Genomic DNA, 18,917 nt, shown 5'->3' with positions numbered 1-18,917 from the left:
AACATGCATGGTGAACTGACGTGTGCCAGCTACTATAAACAGCCAGTTAAGATTCGATTGCCCTGTCTTGTGTACCCATATTGTTCGATTTAGCGTACAGAATTAGTTCAGCTTTTTTATACGAGGACGTTTGATATTCAGGTACCAGCGGATATATCACCTTGAACTCATAATCTGCAACACGATAATAATCGTACTCGAAAAAATTACATGATGAAGCCAAGTTGTCAGCCACCTGTTTACCTTTAACAGAATCTTTAGTCATCGACTTCAAACATCCTATTCGCAATGGATAACCTGTTTGCCTGCTGAATTCAAAGATACCTGTTTATCTAGCTTCGAGTGGACACACTTTGTTTAGTACCGAGAGCTAGTTGTAGTAGTAATGTCGAGCGGCCTAACTAGTAGATGTAAAACACAAAAAAAAACATGTATCAACTTTGAATGGCCGAGCAAAGCTGAGTATACTCTCCAGTTTCAAGTTGCCATTATCGAACTTCGCAAAACAGTCTTCTCAGCAATTGAGTGCGTACTGTACAGGGAAAAAATATGCTGGATTGTTTCGGCAGCTTTTTGACATTAACAGAAAGCGAAATACAATAGGTGTCAAGCATTTTTTCATGCAAAAATAAACAGTAGAAAGGCCAAAAAAATAAAGGAAATATTTGAGGAAGACGCCGTTACCATTATAAGATTCCGTAGAAGTGTAAGAGGGCTCGTCGTTAGAAGATGCCGTCCTTAAAGTTTTTCTTTTCGGCTTCTTTTGTAGGAAAAAGAGAAACAAGGAACCGGGCAATTTATAGATTTTTCATATCTTCTGAAAACTCGGAAGTCGATTAATATCGAAACCCAAAGCTTCTTTACGTCAATTTTGTAAGTGACGGATATATAACGTTTGAAACTAATTTACCAATTGAGCAATACAAGTAGACCAACTGAACTTAGAAGCGTTATATTGTGATTATCAACGAAGTGGGTACTAAAGCTTCTTCAAGTTGACAGGAAGCGATTCATTCAAATGAATTGACTAATAAGTTCACACAATACTCTAAAATTAAATTACTTGAAACTAAATTGTAGTCTCGATATTATTTTGGAAAAGACATTAGTTAACTCAATCAATGTTCATTTTTTTAGCTAGATATTCATAGAATATAATACATAATATGTAGTTCATAACGTCTGGAAATCGTAGTGCCAATTTTGTTAACTTGGCAACATATGGCTCATGACACTTCATGTACAACAACTCATAGTATTTAGTATTTATTTATTTAGTTTATTTATTTTAATATTTATTTAGTAAAAGGTACCTTTTGTTGGAAGTGAATCTTTCACTTTGGCTTTACGAACGGGTTATTTGATTTCACTCTGCACGTCAACGCATCCGGCCGAAATGATACATCATTGGCGTAAATGTACAAATAAAAATTACATTCCGATTGTGACTAGTTCTATTTTTCAACGTCTTTGATAAAAGGAATAACAGTATCCTTCGAAAAATATTTGACTTCGTATTCAAACTTGTAAATGGTTTATTAGCTACCTGAAAACAATTTTAAAGTAGCGTAAAGATTAGCGATGCACTGAGTACATCGAAAACCTATCCGCTTAGAGTTCTCAGTATTCTCCTTAGTGCCTTTATCGTTTCCCGTTTTTATTTCAAACGATGAAAATGTAGTGCGTGCCTAATACACGAATTCTATGCAGATCATCTTAAGCTCTTTGTAAAATGAGACTGACCGCAACTTCTCACAATGCACTATGACTACAATATCAACATGTTTATTGACAAGTAAGATTACCACTAGCTGCTAGAAGCTGAAATTTCAACGGCTGTTGATTCTTATCATTATATAATTAATATTAAGATTTCTTAACACAATATTTAGTTATTTTACATGTACATAAATTTGTATAAATATCTGCGAAGTATTTCGAGATATGACGGCCGTCCTTGAAAAAGTAACCGAAACATTGGATAATGTAAAATCGGATTTCATAAAACGGGTGTTGAAGACATGCAACGTTCCAAGAGAACGAATGAATTATAGGTGTGTTGAATTTTACAAGCCAGTACGATTGATACAGCTGAAAATATAAGCGGATAATAATATCTCAGTAATCTCGGGAACGGTGTTGCAACCTCATCTTCGGCGCTAATTAGCCAAACAAATGGCTAGCCAGTTGGTCCGATTTTCTGCTTTTCGGAATAATTACTGTTTGCCTCGCGTGGGTTGATAAAATGAGTACGAAATTATTATATTTTTAAACTATTCAATGGTGTGTGGTATTTTTGTAAAGGTGATCGTATTGAATTTGTTTAAACGTGGACTGAAGGGTTGAATTTGGAATATAATTTATTTTAATTAATATAACATTAACCTATTTTAAGGTTTTTTTATGTACACTTGGTACAAATTTAAGCCCCGTATTATACATGTAATTTGTAGTATGGGTCTTGGATATTATCATCTATGGTAATTTTCTCCTTGCGGTTCACTTTCGAAAAGGTATAATTCGAGGACAATATGTCTATGTAAATACTACATATTTACTTAACTTTAAAAACTTACATAACCTTTTTGTGAAAATAAATCTGGGTAAGGTAGTTTTAAATATAATAACTACTTTACCCAGATTCATTTTTGAATTCCAAATAGTAACAAATCTGTATTACTTTTGATTCCAGTAATTCTTGCTCTCGATATAAAAAGGAAAAGTAAAAACGAGAAAGTCATCCAGTCACACAAAATGGCTGCCGGAGGATCTTGGAACTCTGGAATGGAAGGGCTGATTCCCATCGTAAACAGGTATGTCTTTTAATCCTGTCTTGGTCAAATCTGTAAATACGATCTTCTCGCTCAAATATAGTAAATATTTATGCACCGTAAACTTTTGTTAGCCTTCAGCATTTAGAAGGACGGAACATTCGGGACGTTAAGTGCAAAAGTCAAATATCAGTTATAATAATTATTATTAAAAACTTGAAAGGTTTTTGCTGCATATACTTTTTAGGGAGTAGAAAAAATGATGTCTCTCGGATTTCTCGAAAACGTTTCTATCACATAGCCTGCGCATATGCTTTCTATCTATTCAGAGAGATCACAATAAATAAACTACTACAATAAGGAGTTTTAAAGTTAGTGTCAAAATATCTGCAACTACGCATCCTCTGAACAGATTTGTTGTGTTGTAATATGGTCATCTCGATCTGCGCATTTCGTTCCCCGTATTTTAGCATCTTCCTATACATAAAATATTCTGCTTCTCTATGTCGCAATGCCGATTCAATGCTTTTCCGTATTATAATTTAAGTTTGTATGTTGATTATATGTATTTATATAATTCCAATAAGTGTACATATATGAATAGTTTGTACACAATAAGTAAAATACAAAATTATACTTGCATTGTATTTCTCAACCAAGGACACCTCTATTTTTGTAGCGCGAAGCAATTAATTTTCTTGCAGATATTTAGGATTTCGAAGGGTAAAATACTAAAACACGGCACTTTTCGATATAGGGTTTGCCTATCGCAAGAGAGGTCATTCCATTCACACTTGAATGTTTTTCTCGTATAACGTTCATCGCCATAAACCTTTTCCATATTAGTTTAATACCACACCAGTATTTAGCTTTAAACTCTCAGGTTTCAGCAAAAAAGACAAAATTAAAAAAAAATGTAACTCTTATTTATAGAGAGACGTTCCTTATCCTGTGTCAGAATGTATCTAAACATATCATTATTTTTCTAAATATTAGTAATAATTTAGAAAACATTGAAAGGACCAGGCAACAAACGTGCTTTTACAAGGTCTAGATTCGCGGTAAAAGCTTTTGTTTTTAAAAACTCAAATATAGAAAATATACACACATGCGTTATAACTAATAATCCTGCTCACAATTGTGTTCAATCCCCTGAAATGTTCTTGGATGATGTTCTTCTTGTAGCTTTTGAGGTCGAAAACATGTTGGCTCACAGTCTATGCTATATACATATATAAGGTATAGTTTGAGCTCAAGGCTGTCAACAGGGCTCTGAACTCGGATCAATATCAGTAGGATATCTTTTTTATTGTAAAAATTCAATAGTACACTAAATAAAGGCGTCTAATGCATATAGAATGTATGACATAATGGCAAAGTCTATTTTTCTATTTCATGTGCCTTGCAAAACCACTAAAGCTTATGGAATTCTTTCCAGGCTGCAAGATGCATTTTCCAGTCTAGGTGTGTCACTCGCGCTCGATCTGCCACAGATTGCTGTCGTCGGAGGTCAGTCAGCGGGAAAAAGTTCGGTGCTTGAAAACTTTGTTGGAAGGTATTTATTTCATAGTTGACTGAAAACTACTTTATTAATTGTAACCAAATGTACGCTGTTTTTTCAAATGAAGCAACATAGTGAAATAACGTATACTTTGCATATGCGTTATATTTGAAATTGGTGTCGCTACGGACGCCAGTTTGGAAACTCGATGAAAACCATGACTGTTTTTAGTTTTTGAAGTGAGACTTCAGTGAAGATCGGTAATGTCTGGCTGAAATCGACAGAATAAGTTTACGTTGAAGCTGCAGGTGCTAGCAACGACCTTTGAGATATCTGTATACACAATTTTGGAGCACTGGACGAAACGGGAAATGAAGAAAATGGAAGAATTTAATGAACCGATAATGAAGAGAGTAAAATGTGTAACAACACGCGTTTTGTAGAAATCAAGCAACCGGAAATAACAGATCTTTATTTTTATTTCGCGTATATACTATGACTTTACAATTAGGCAACTTTCAAAAAAGGCAGATGATTAAAAATCAAGAAAATGTAAAAATGTAATATTATTCAATTAATCGAATCCTGTGCCTTAGTGTTTTATGGTATTGGAATAAGAACGATCGGTCACTTTGACGAGTGCTATCTTCCAAATTAAAGTAAAACTGTTTTAAGAGAAGACCACTTTAAGAAATGAAACAAATAATTTTTTCACTTTACACCTGTGTTTTAAAAGTGATTTACAAAGACAGAGTCGTTATCCAATTTTTGACCACTTTATATAGGAAGAATTGCAGTTTCACGATACTTTCATCTTTATTTAGCGGAAAGCACAAAAGATCGCCCATTCAACCCCATAGATACTTGTAAAACTTCTTGCAGTGAGGCTCTACGATTCGCTCACTGAAGCCAAAATACACATTTACGGTTTTATATAATGTCATTACCTGAGCAAATTCGTACTTGTGAGAATAGGGGAGATGGCTTATTTTTTTTTTCACTTTCGATGTTACAACACGACACAGTGGTCTCAAGGTACTACATAAATATACGTGTGCAACATTTCCTTCCACAGGACAGTCATGACTAGGAACCTATATCGGTTTTTACGCCGGACGATATCAACAGTGATGTCAACCCTGTATTGGTAAACGTTGCATTTTTTCTAAAGCTGAAGGAACGTCCGTTTGATCATTGACGATGCTTTACGGTGTATTAAATTAGAGCTTTCAATTCTGTCTTAGGAAGAAGAGGCGACGAGCCAATAATTCTTACGAAAGTATTCCTCTTAATTCAGCAGACAACCCATACGTTGGAAGAAAATGCGCATCTTTAAAAAGTTCTTTAAAAATTTTAAAAAAAGCATTTTAGGGATAATAGCGTTATTAGTTTGAGCAGTTCATATCAATAAAAAAAAATTGTGACCTTGGTATTAAATTAATCTGCGTAAATAAAGCAGGAAAGTCGAACTTACTGCATTCTACTCTGTTTACAAGAGTTACAAGTTTGAGCCTTCTTATACGATTGACAAGTATTCGTCAAGGACGCTTCGTCGAAAACTCAACTTGGATAATCTGCTTAATAGAAAGAGGAATCCTTATATCGCTAGCCATTCGAAGTATCTAATCAATAAACTAATTTCTCGTAAAATAATATTAAATCTTACGAGAGTTAAGCAAAATATTGTCGAATGTGGATTTGTTGGACCGTTGTGATTAGAACTGCTGTTTATAGCAATCATAGCTTCACTGGTGCTCATCTTTTTGAATTTTCAGCTAACTTTCTTATGTATGTTGAAACACCGTAGATTTATACAGTGAGGTATTATTACGGGGGTTTACCCGAAAGGGTGCCTACGACCTAACTGAGCTTCCTCAATCCTCTGTCAAAACCCGCGAAAAGCAGGCTTACATTGCGCAGTGTCAGCTCCAATGTGAAGTCCCACATGCCATGTTTTCTTTTATCGGTTGTTGGTTATCCGGTTTGTAGGTCTTGCTGAACTTTTGTTTTTCTCAATGAAACGGCATCGTAACCACTTGCCAACGCTATAATTTGAACTAGCGGTGGTCGCATATTCATGGCTGCTATGGCAGCACACACAAAGATATGAACATTTGACACTCAGACCAGTAAATTTTGTTTCAGAGAGGATGTAAACACTTACAACTATGGTAAAAAAACAGTGGGCCTTTTTTGGAATTTTAACAAAGGTCAATTATTATTCAGTGTTTTACCCTAAAACCTTACCCCAATCGACCATGCACGACAATACAAATGAGTATGCGGTTGCAAACGAAACAGAAACAGGTTTCAACACAACTCGATGGAAAATCCACGGCAAACAAAAAACGGGATATAAAGAATGAAGCCGCAATTTGCCTTGGATTTCTCTCCGACAAAAAAATGTTTATCCATGATGCAAAAATCAATCGTAAATATGATTTCTATGGGTCTACTATGGATGAAGACAATTTTGAAAATCTAATTTTTTGGTAAGAATTTTGGAAATAACCACATGTAAACACCGTGCTTATCGTACAGCATAAATGTGAGTTTGTTGGATGACAATGTATAAAGTGTTACTGGGCAAAATCCAAGAAGTTTCGGCCTGATAAAGCCTACTCGCACACTTATGTCATCAAGGAAGTGTTAGCATAAATGTAAAGGCAATATTTTTACAATAAGCTTGTGAGGCTACCAATTGAAGTAATCGAGATTAGCCATAATTGCATTGAGTGGTGATATTTTTCGCATATGCAGAGCTTTAATTACAGTACTATTATTTTCATGTAGATTTGAAAACAAAGTCCGAATTTAGCCTGGTCAGATTAAAACAAACTGGACAGGTCGTTTGTCCTTTCGTCGTAACGGACATGCGTCTGTCCTCTAGTCAAATGAAGTAGTTCTTTCTAAAATAAAACAACAAATTCATCATGGCGAACAATAATACGTCGTTTTCGGAACTTGAGCGAAGACTTTCATGGAAAATCTGGAGAACATTTCAGAAAAACCAATGTGGAAGAATTAACTATATCTCGACTATTACAAGATAGATCGGCATGATGTTATTATTTTTTGATGTTCTTGAAGCATAGTGATAATAAAAGTGCGAGTTATATATATATATATATATATATATATATAATGTATATGTATATGTATGGTGTCTACCATACATATATATGTAAGGTCTAAATCGATTTAGCTCATTTATCACGCATATATTCAGATACGTCGATATCCCACATAAACGTATGAATCCGCATACAGACTGACAACGATCGTCGATATCGTAAAAGAAAAGAATAAAGTTCCCAAGTTTCAATACTCGATTTTCGTTCGTAATCCAAACAGCGCATTCCGGACCGCTTTGCCTCTGAAAATCTGTGCCTCTGAAAGTTTGAAAAGGTGCCTTCCTTTTGTATAAGCACATATTCCTTCAACAAATAGCGAGAAAATTTATCTCTTACCCAAATATGAGTATAGCTGGTGCTTCAATATTCGATGCTTCAAGGGTGATAGGTTTTACTAAGCTGAGTACATCTCTTAGCGTCATAGAGCATGATTTAATGATAGTACTTGACAGGCAGATTTAACGGAAATATAAGCGCACAACAGTCACTCTTTTGCTGAGTAACTCGAGATACACCTGTACAAAGTCTCTTTTATTTAATACATACTTAAGGTTAGCTGGATAAAAACGTCTGCTTTTTAGCGTTAGAATGGGATTATTTTGAAAATCCTACTATAACCAACAAAGCAGCAAACCAAGGATTCTCCTCGTTAATTTAATCTCAGCTTCTTTCGGCCATAAGGGAGTTCTTATGGTAGAGTATAGCAAGGTACATTTTCCTTAATACAAATCCTGTCAGAATTCGCAAAGTAGATTATTCCTCAGCTCGAATATAGGATTCTATTACAGCAAATATACGCCTGTTGGCTATACATAAAGCCTCCGAAATACTACATGGTATTTGAAATTGAAATGTAGAACTGGCGTATTAATCAATAAGGTTATAAAAAGATCGATTATATTCGTGTAAATGAGCTGGTATTTATATTGCATTTAATTTAAATATTTGCAGGGATTTTTTACCCCGAGGTTCGGGCATTGTCACGCGACGACCTCTTGTTTTGCAGCTAATTAATTCGAATACGGAGTATGGCGAGTTTCTCCACTGCCGAGGAAAAAAATTCACGAATTTTGATGAGGTAATTACCCTCAGAATTTCCTCTATTAATACACTAATAAAGGACTCAGACCATACGCATGGGATCTATAATCTCAAAAATTGCCATGGGTCAAATAGCATTGTCCAGGGTTTACTGTATAATTGTAATAAGTTTCGAGTTTTGAACATGGTTTCTATCAAAGGTCTCTTAGCACGAATACCATATAATTGGCAGCGGTGGTAGGGATTCAATCCTTAGCGCCCAGAAGTTTATAATTCAGTTCAAGGTTCTATCCATTCTGTTACAGCAGATTCTTATTATCAGGATAGTAGTAGAGCAGTGAATCTCAGTAAAAAAAAAGTTATTAAGCGTTTATTCGATCGAAATTAGAATTAGCTTCATTAGTGCATCTTATGAAATTTACAGCCTCGCATTAAAAGAATGATTTTAACCTTTTTCGCTAACTCGTAATAACCGTCTTTTCTGTTCTGTGCTGCGTGTTGCTATTGTCATTTGTGCGTCTATTTTCCACGAGTGCAGATTCGTAAAGAGATCGAAGATGAAACTGATCGCGTGACAGGAGCTAACAAGAACATTTCACCTGTGCCCATCAACCTTCGAGTATACTCTCCACATGGTACTAAAACGATAGATTTTTATCATTATTATTATTGCTTTTCGAAAATTTGTACAAAACTTTTGCCTCGCTTGAACAATTAGTTCTTGAGTTCATGAACTATCATATGTCATGACTGGTTAGCTTGGAATTGGCACTTCCGTATTTCGATTAACAAAAATAATTTCCATCGATTAAATGCTATAGATATTGTTAGTAGAATATAAAAACCCTTTTTGACGGAATTGGTTCATTTAAATATAAATTTCAGCTAATTCAAGATAACAGTGTATATATTTCTAAGAAGATAATAGCAACATTTGATTTTATTAATGAATGTAGAAGCTGAAAGTTGAGTAGAGGTCAAATGTTCCTATTATTTTGTATGTAGTGATCGACGCTACATATCAAGTTTATCACCCTATTCATTTCTGCAAGAGTAGTTTAGTAGTAATAGATACAGCACTCATATTTTATTACGTCGTATTTATTACACATTTTGCCTTTGAGTGGGTTAGTTTCACTGGATTGTGTTTTTGCCCTGAAAACCTCAATTTTCCGGTTGGCCGTACAAGGTGAACTTAAACGGATTTGCAATTCTAGATAACGGTGCTGTCCTTCGCGTCGCTTCCGTTAATAAGACTTAACCTTACTTGCTACGAACAAACCGGCCCGAACGAGTCACACCCTACGGAATGGCAGGAAAAAGCCCGAGGAGGAAGCCGTATGTGCAGTTTCGCTAATTCTACAAATGTAAATCAAATGCCTGGATAGCTGCCCGTTCACTATGAGCTGTGTGTCATTTTTATTTCACCATAAATTAAAACTGGTGTAGGAAAACCTGACGGAGCCAGTATTTTACACCCAAATAACCGAGGTTGCCGATCAACCTCCTATGGCCGCTTGCTCGCTCGCTCGCTCGCTCGCATCTTTCGAGGAAGGTCATACTAGCAATAGGCGACCATCCTGTAGGAGCTTGCACTCAGTAAACTAATTTCAAAGAAAATACTGGTGGTGGTTCCACCTGTTACCTGGTCATCTCTAAGTTGGGGTAGCATATTAATAGCATCACCGGAGTCGTCACGGTTTTTCAGTAAACAGGATATTGCGAATGCTCTAAGCTCGAAAAAAGCTTACATATCATGGCAATCGAAAGGTTTGAAGTAAACATGAAACTCTCCCGGTCCGACTCTAGCTGCATGTCTTATCCGTACCTCTGTTCTCGGCCAGCTGTGAGGCCGATAATGACACAATCACAAAAAGGGCCGCTTTAGATGATGGTTTTTTGCTTCTCTCCCCTTACCGTTATACAGAAAAAAGTTTTAGGGCAGCCAATGTATCTACAAGAAATCACTGCCATTCTTCTTTAAAAAATCAATCATTTTTTAAAGGTTAAAACGCTACAAGAAAAAGTAAGCATGATACGTTCCTGCTAGTGACCCAGAGCACGCCGAGTAAAAAAGTCAGGAGTACGCAAACCGTAATGGTAAGATGTCCCGATCCAGCAAGCGCAAACCTTTTCTAGGGAAACCTTCATTCGATTGTTTTCATCTGCAAAACCAAGGGGGACTCATAGTCACTACTTATTCTTCACAGACGACACAACGCCAACTTTGCAACAGTAGAACCCCCCTATGCTAGGTGCGTTCCTTACACAAGCTCCGCTTGAATTTCTGACACAGAAGATGCAAGAGCAATAATGATAAATGAATGTTTGGGATCACTAAGAGTCGTTCGCTGAAACTGCATAGACTTATCAGTACTCAATACTGGCTCTACTGGCTCCGTATGTGTTAGATGGCGTGCCTGTCCTAGCTTTGAGCTAGACCACGGCTGACGAACCCGTTCCTTTTCACGTTGTCCACTGCCGAACGCAAAAGAGAGCGGGTACCGGCCATCTCAATAGAGCAGTGCTGGAATATTACCGGAAGGCTGAGCTCCGGCTTGTGCTAGCAAAGATGCCGTTATCGGTTTCGTTTGTACCAACATAGCAGAATAACTATAATCGTTTCTCCACCAGAAGCAAAGTCAACCTTTACTATGGTCAAGAAGATCTTTAGCGGAGTGCGAGAAGTCACGCCTGCCTCTCCTTGACCGTTTGTGGAAACCTAAATACTCAACCGTACCAATGTTCATTTAATCACATGACAACCCTGCGGGAGACGCTAACAGGTTTCGGCTATACGATCGTCAGTTTCAAAATATTCCTGACTCTCATAGGCCATGAAAAGATTCTGTCATTGATATCCTCACAACAACTATTGGTTTCAACCTAAAGTTCCCAGTGGTAGTCACTTGTTTAAGAAAGGAGCGCACCCCAGGGCGCAGATACCAGTCGCCGTTGATAATTCGTGGCGTGCCTCGACGTAAGAAGAAAACCGTTTCCGCGACGCCTTATTATAAACACTCTCTTTGCTCAGGCGCATAAGGTTATTCCTATGTCCATCCACGTGAACGTCAACATCTAAAAGCAACAGCTCATCGACATCCTCATTGATCCATGCGGCCCGCTCTAACTGTCATAACTTATTGTGGCTCGATATGCCTTGCCGGCAGACCACATACCATGTGAAGCTTTGGTTAATGCGTTCCCGGCGATGGCGTACTTATCGTTCCATCTAAAAACAATTTGTCGGAAAATCTATGTTTCGTAGCTGCGGAATTATCCTAAACTACAGCAGCCTCCTAGTGGAGGATTCGGGATGCCATTTCTGTAGATGGCTTCCGTATTGTCACCTTGTTCAATTGACTTGTCCACCCATATGGAGTGCCTCGTGGATATATTTGGGCGAGTAATACTACTTCGAAACGAAATTTTCTTAGTTATGGCGGCTTGGAACAAGACCATAATTATTAGAGAAGGGGTCTGGGAAACAAGTTGTCGGTACGAGACTTCAAGCACTTCAAGCCCCGCCTTCAGACAAGACAACTAGTTAGGAACCAGCATCTGAGGAATACGCTCAACCCCTTGCTGAGCGGTGCCACTCAATGAGTACAGGCTCGCTTCTCTCGCAGTGGCTAGAGATCATTCTTTTCATCAGCTAAAAAGGGGAAAACGACCGTAGTCAGCCGGCTTCAGGTACGGCCAAGAAAAATGGCTACTACGAATTGTTGCTTTGTACAAAGAAACCTAGTAAGTCTGTAAGAACCATAGCAATCATTCTGGGGAAACAAACCCTTCTATTATGATAGCGTGCCCAATTGTGCCGATTACATCAAGCGGGCTCTAGGAAAGCCTACACAACCAATTTTTGCAGTGTATTCAAATCTTAAGCGACCTTTGACTCAGCTTCCCGGGACACTATGTTAGGGATACTGGCAGAGGTAGGGCTGCTTTCACATATCTTAAATCTGTCAATACTATAGGAAAACAGTGTGCCGCTGAGAACCTGCTTGGCCATTTGGCCTGCTATCAGTTCAAAATTTAATTCAGCTAGAATTTTTTGTGTAGCGTATTCAAGCGACACGTCGACGACTGCGTATCTACTAATATTGTTTGACACACTGGTACCGTAAAAAAAATTATTTGCGTATTAAGGAGTATGGCTAGTAAATGGTTCTGATCCCGAATTGAAGATTTTTCATTTTATCATCATGACGGATAGTAGTTATATTAAATGTGATTTTCAGGAATGAAGATTCTTACACACGGAGAATACTCGTAAAAAAATATTTGTCTGTTTTTGTTTCACTATTGTCTTAGAAACAGTTTAGAAGATAAATTACAATCTGATAAGGTGCACCTTGTACATTAGGTGGTTGGACTGTTTTCAAGCCAAAATTAAAGTAAATAAAAACAATATTGCGCCATTTTGAGCGATGATTTTTGCCACTGTTATGGTAACACTACAGTTTCTTCACCATAGAATTTTTACTATTATAACAAATGATTTTCGCGTCGCTCTGTTAAAGCTAAGTTAATTAACATCTGTATTATGTGATCCACCTTTCATCATCTGTAGTCAACAACCTTAAAAATACCTCCATTTATTGGCAGAATTTTGTAAGCAGAGATACGGTCGAGCAAATTCTTTTGCCTCAATTCGCGTGACGTACAAACGTCGAGCTTTCTGCGTAGCCTGCTTCTTTAAAGTAGCTTGGTGGTGGATATTTAATTCCTTAGCGATGTCATGGCTACCCACATTCGGTCTTGCTGCAATCATTCCCTCAACTTTTTTTTATAATTTGTTAGTTACTATGGAAAATATCTCCCAAAACTATATTTTGGGTCCATGAACAACATATTGTATTTTCTGGCAGTATTTGTTCCTTTATCGTAATAAAATTATAAAATATAGCGAATTCCACTGTAGACATTTTTCTTACTTTACAGCACTTTATCTTGAGACAATTTTAGCCGGCCTGCTACTGTCAGATCTCAACTTGCACATCACACCAATACTATCCCAACGTAACTTATCAAAACCTGAAATATGCGACCTCGAAGCCATTTAGCTAGGAAAACCGTAAATACTTGTCCAATTACCCGGTATAAACTTACCAGCCAGCTTAACTTATCTGATGTGCGATCGGACTCGCCCATTCTCTGAGGTTATCCTTACTCGTTCTTAGTTCGTAATATATTTTGTTTATAAGCGTGCTAAGGAAGGGTATGATAAGTGCGATAAAATTGACTTGATTTCATAATAAATACATTATATTGCCTTCTTCCATTAAAATGGGATTCGGTTTTCTAAGAACGGCCCTCAGACTTGGTGACGATTCGGTAGCCTATCTATACGATGGAACTGGTCTCCTTTAAAAAGGCCAAAGCACAATTAGGAAAGAAATACATCTTTGCTATTTTTCAATTTTACCTTTATGACTCTAATTCAGTTAAAACCACTATGTGATTATTATATTTAGAACATCATAAAACGTTTTGGTGGCTTCAAATATTCCGTTATCGATAGTCATTTTTGAAGATTACGAAAAGCGTGTTTTATCGCTGCTGAACCAATCCTAAATTCGACAAGAGCAAGGAGCGAGAAAGTAATTTCCTTCATGGTAAGATTTCGAAAAATTTGCGATAAAATGTAAAGACTTAGTTAAGAAGAAGTGTTAAGAGAAGAGTTGAGGTACTTTGCAAATTTGTAACTTTATTAGAGCAGTTTTCCTACTTAGTGTTTTCATTAGAAATCAACATTTGGCGATTAATTGGAAGTAAACTCGATAAGGGACGGTGGACTTACCCCCTAACGGGGGCAGTCGTGGTGGGGACTTGAAGTAGCCATATCTTCGTATTGGACTGGCCTTTCAAGCGAAGAAAATTCCTACTTTGCGATGTTCATTTGTTAGAATATTAAAAGTACTGAGTTATAGCTATTTTTACCTAAAATACTTATTTTTTCTTGCAAAATGGTGCGTTTTATTATGTACAAAGGCGAATAATCCTTTCTATTTGTGGGTATATATATGCAACATTATGTACGCACCTTTGTTATATGCCTAAACAAATTTTGACATGAAGTCTCAGATGAAATTTCTTTGGCCTTTTGATTGCGGCTCGGGTATGTGTCCCACTCCTCTCGCTAAGGATAACAATGATTGATTTGGGCCTTTCGTCGCTTCGTAATATGTCTTAGAGCGAACAATTTACAAATAAATTAAACTCAATGTTTGTTATCCTTATGTCATAGTGTTGAATCTGACATTGATCGACTTGCCGGGGTTAACCAAAGTTCCTGTCGGAGACCAGCCGGCTGATATCGAACATCAAATTCGAGAAATGTTATTTCAGTTTATCAAGAAAGAGAACTGCCTTATACTTGCCGTCACCTCAGCCACGCAAGATCTCGCTACTTCAGATGCCTTAAAAATAGCTAAAGAAGTGGATCCTGATGGTAAGTTATTACACGATAAAGACAACTGCATATGAAGAACTGTGCTTTTGCTTTTGTTGATGTTCAAGCTGTTGTTGTGGCCTGCTTGATTTTAATTGTGAAGCAGTTAAAAAGGGGTAAATACGGCAGTTGCGTAGACTATTGGTTTTAGACATATAGAACCAAAAACAAATTTACTCTAGGATGTTTTAAATAATAAATTAATCTGACCTATGCCAATAAAATAGTCGACTCTTGGATTTTTGGTATGACATGAAGTTACTTCGGAGGTGCCAACACGGAATTAGGTGTACGATCTCTTTATCTACAGCAACAGTCTGGCCATTCCGTTCTATTCACATTTTCTTTTTTGAAAAATAAGTTATATATATCCTATCTATTTACCAAAAATCATAATCTGGTTTAGACCGAAGCACGCAATGTACAATGCATTGTTATTATATAAAAAATAAAGGATCCTTAAAACCGATTTCTAGCTGTCCTTTGATTCAAAAACATGCTCAAAGAAATTTTAAAGGATCTGCATAATTTGTAACATCAGGCACACTGTGTGGTTAATTCCGATTTATTTCATAGCACAATTAACGCCGATCTACTCAAGTATTTCCGGCAATTGGGAGTCAGCCTAAGTGATTAATTACTAGGTTTCTTTTTCAAATAAGACATTCGAATATTATTGATATACCTGACTCGATCTGTAAGGGAAACTTTTATGCTGGAACAGGCGATTTCAACGTAAACATTTAGTTTTTATTGAATATTCATTAACAATCAGTACATAGAATAAAAACAAAAGCTGCTTTCTTTGGGATCGAAGTGTACATTAGAATTAAAATTCGGTCGAACATAGCTCTTTTAGTGATCTTAGCTCTCAATGGTGATTCCTTAGTAAACCTCAAACTTTTTTATAGAATGGTTTCTCCGAAGCTTGATCTGAAAGACGCTAAAAGACGAATAGACCTGTAGACTACGGTAGGTAGTTAAGCGATCTGAACTCACTAAATTTGTTATTCACCGCAACCAAGGCCTCCGTGAGCCCAACAATTATTCTGGTGGAATTATACGTTTAAATAAGATCAGTTTGTATCCATGATGTCCTTAAGCTTACCCAAGATAGTTTCATAATGATCGTCAATATTCGTTTTATGTAAGTAACAAATAGTAAGTAATAAAAACTAAAAATTATATTTTATGCACATTGTCAAGAACAGTTTTCTGACGGTGAAGAAATTGTTCGCCAGGTTCTGATGAACTCTTCTGATGCTTTTTATATCAAAAGGAAAGCGATCAGTCCACTTTTTGTCAACAGCATTTTGGATTAGCGCTAAATTAGGTCATCAGATAAAATCTTCTTGCTTTTTCTTCTTCGCTTGAATTATTATCTCTATTTTATGACGTCAAAGATATCGCGTGTTCTCTATAAATCTGCAATTTGCAAGGAAAAGTGCATTCAGACAAATTTAAAATGACATAAAACTAAAGTGTCTAACTAAAGTCTAAAAGGGCTCTTAGCAGAATTAAAGAAAAAACGTTTCTAGGACAACCAAAAATGGGTACCATTTCAGAAGAATGGTCAAATATCTTTAAACATCGTTGACCGATGATGAGCAACGGTGCTGTTTTTACATGGCAACAAAGCCGAGTTGACGAAGATCAAGTTAAGGAAATCGATGTCGAAAAAGCTTAAATAACAACTTGTTTGAAACCATTGACACTGAGGGACCACTTGTAACTTGTTTTGAGTGAAGTTATCTGGTGTAAACGCTTGTTTTTTAGGTTGATACGCAAGCTGCTAGTCTTGTAACATAACATAATTTTGTTAGGCGTTTAAGGAAGTACACTTATGTATGCCAGTGGTTTTAAAAGGCAAGTGCCTTCGCTTGGTATGCAGATAGATAGATATTCGTGTAATCGTCCAGAGCTAAGTGCCATTGAAGTGCTACTTAAGTCTGCCATTTGATTGTCTGCCGAAAGGGTTTAGGAAGACAATTTTATTATTTTTTCTAGCAAATCACCTTATTGGAAAATGTCGTTCATCGAAAACGATGTTCCATCTACTATGTCTGAATTCGCAATTCCCCATTAATTATATATTCCTGCTTATACAATCTGACCTTTTGAATCATTAAAGTAGAGAATTTGATAACTGCGCAACTCTTTTCATCCAAAACAGTAAGCTAAACGAAATCATTATCTTTTATCGCCTCGGCGGGTACTGTCTGAAGGATGAAGCTGTTTAAAGCATCATAGCATTCGAGCAGGCCATTGGTCGCTTTAGTTCCCTTTTAAGTCTCTTTTAAGAAAAAGAGGACCCATAAACGGGTTATATAGATAGAATATATTTCAGAAAATATTTTATTATTTATGAGGTGGCAATAGTATGAGATGCTATGAAAAATTATTTTAAGCTACTTAAAAAATGGTTATGAAATTTTAGCCTAATCCTCTATCAGCGACGGTGTTAGAGTAAAAACATTGTGACAGTGGGTCCACCCATTATCCGAGGGCCCGTGCCAACTTTTTACCAAGAATTTATCTTTATAAATTTTTTCCCTCAAAGCATTTATCGGGTGATTTGTTGTGCATTTTCTCGGTTCTTGGCTAACATTCCAACAAGTTAGAAATTTTATCCCTCCAAAAGGTGATGTCTAAACTTACTATGTACTGGCTTGCTATTTATTTAACATATCATTTTTCCTCATGAGGAATTAAAAGAATAAGCGTTTTTCTTCGAACCATAATTAGAGCTATATTGTGGTTGGCAACAGGTGTACTTTTTTGCCAGACTTTTAAACGAAAGACACAACGACTGAAATAACTGTGACATCAACAAAAGCAAAAAGGGTATGCAGGAAAAAAAAGATACATATTTAGTAAGAAACATATATGCCGTTTAACTATAAAGCTGGTTCTAAGTTCTCCACTTTTTTAAATGGCAATCTGTTATCTCATTTAGAAGGTAACTATGGAGTATGACATAAAGCCTTGTAGGAACTCTGGGTACATCCCTTAAATAAACCTAGAGCAGCAATTCAAGCAACAATATCAGATATTTATTCTGCAATGCATAGTTTTTATATATATTGCTGTTATGTTATAGGTATTCGGACAATTGGAGTGATCACAAAATTGGATCTGATGGACGAGGGTACAGACGCTAGAGATATTTTCGAAAATAAACTGCTTCCTTTAAGAAGAGGCTACGTTGGAGTTGTAAACCGAAGTCAAAAGGTAAGCTAAGATTGATGTACGACAAATTCATTGTTTGCGTGTACGATTTCGGATCTATATGCTGATGCACTTTTCTCAGTGTACTTAGTATGATGACAGTATTTTCTGCCTAAGGTGATGACATGGGTCTTAGTAGTTTTACTTCGTAAAGTCATTCTTGTGTGTGGTGCGGAGAACCCTATGATTAAAAACAGTTTAAAAGATGGCACTCGAGTTTAATCGAATCGTCTGCAGCCTTTTTAATGACAATAATTGTTAAATCAGCCTATACTCTGGACTATAAAGTGTCACCCTGTATAGATATCGTAGGTTGCTTTCGCGTATTTTTAGCAGAAAAGCGAGAATAAAATGCTATTTTTAGCATTCGAGGTTTCCTTTTGCGGATTTAATTCATAGTAAAATTGTGTCATATGGACTACATGATTTAAGTTGCTTCTGTCTTGTAGAACATTATCTGTTTTATTGAAATTATAATTTTAGTTATTATTTTTTTATTAAAGTTTAGTTATTGTGCGTTGGGATATCCTTCGACCACTTAATGAGTCCTTAATGAGGTAACTGATGTTGGTTTTCTTAAACGAGGCATATTCATACCAGCATTGTTTTTTTGCCTCTTTCCAGGTGACTTTTTCTTCTAAGTTTAGCTAACTACAAAGTACATTAGTTAGACAGCAAATAAAGTTAGTAAAGACCCAACTCGTCCGTGTAACGGTTAGATTCCGTATTGTGCGTCTCGGTCTTCTCTGACAACAGGTTGCACAACATACGTTACATCCATTATT

General features: G+C 36.5%; 1 protein-coding gene across 6 annotated transcripts in view; it reads left to right on the top strand.

Annotated features, from left to right (window-relative positions):
- shi (dynamin-1 shibire) overlaps positions 1-18,917 on the top strand; it is a 112,865-nt gene that overhangs the window by 19,978 nt on the left and 73,970 nt on the right. For 5 of the 6 annotated variants that reach the window (XM_086971037.1, XM_086971034.1, XM_022844346.2 and 2 more), the window contains 6 exons: positions 2,693-2,813; positions 4,210-4,326; positions 8,358-8,484; positions 8,986-9,082; positions 14,701-14,904; positions 18,005-18,135. In XM_086971037.1, coding sequence (XP_086827163.1) covers positions 2,755-2,813; positions 4,210-4,326; positions 8,358-8,484; positions 8,986-9,082; positions 14,701-14,904; positions 18,005-18,135 — 735 coding nt within the window. In that variant the 5' untranslated portion in view covers positions 2,693-2,754. Of the gene's footprint in view, positions 1-2,692; positions 2,814-4,209; positions 4,327-8,357; positions 8,485-8,985; positions 9,083-9,664; positions 9,786-14,700; positions 14,905-18,004; positions 18,136-18,917 lie in introns of those variants that run through there. The other variant, XM_086971045.1, reaches the window with a different exon arrangement.

The sequence above is a fragment of the Varroa jacobsoni genome, unplaced genomic scaffold (genome assembly GCF_002532875.2).
Source record: "Varroa jacobsoni isolate VJ856 unplaced genomic scaffold, vjacob_1.0 scaffold_119, whole genome shotgun sequence".
In the NCBI taxonomy this organism is placed as follows: domain Eukaryota; kingdom Metazoa; phylum Arthropoda; class Arachnida; order Mesostigmata; family Varroidae; genus Varroa; species Varroa jacobsoni.
This window is presented reverse-complemented; position numbering and strand designations above follow the sequence as displayed.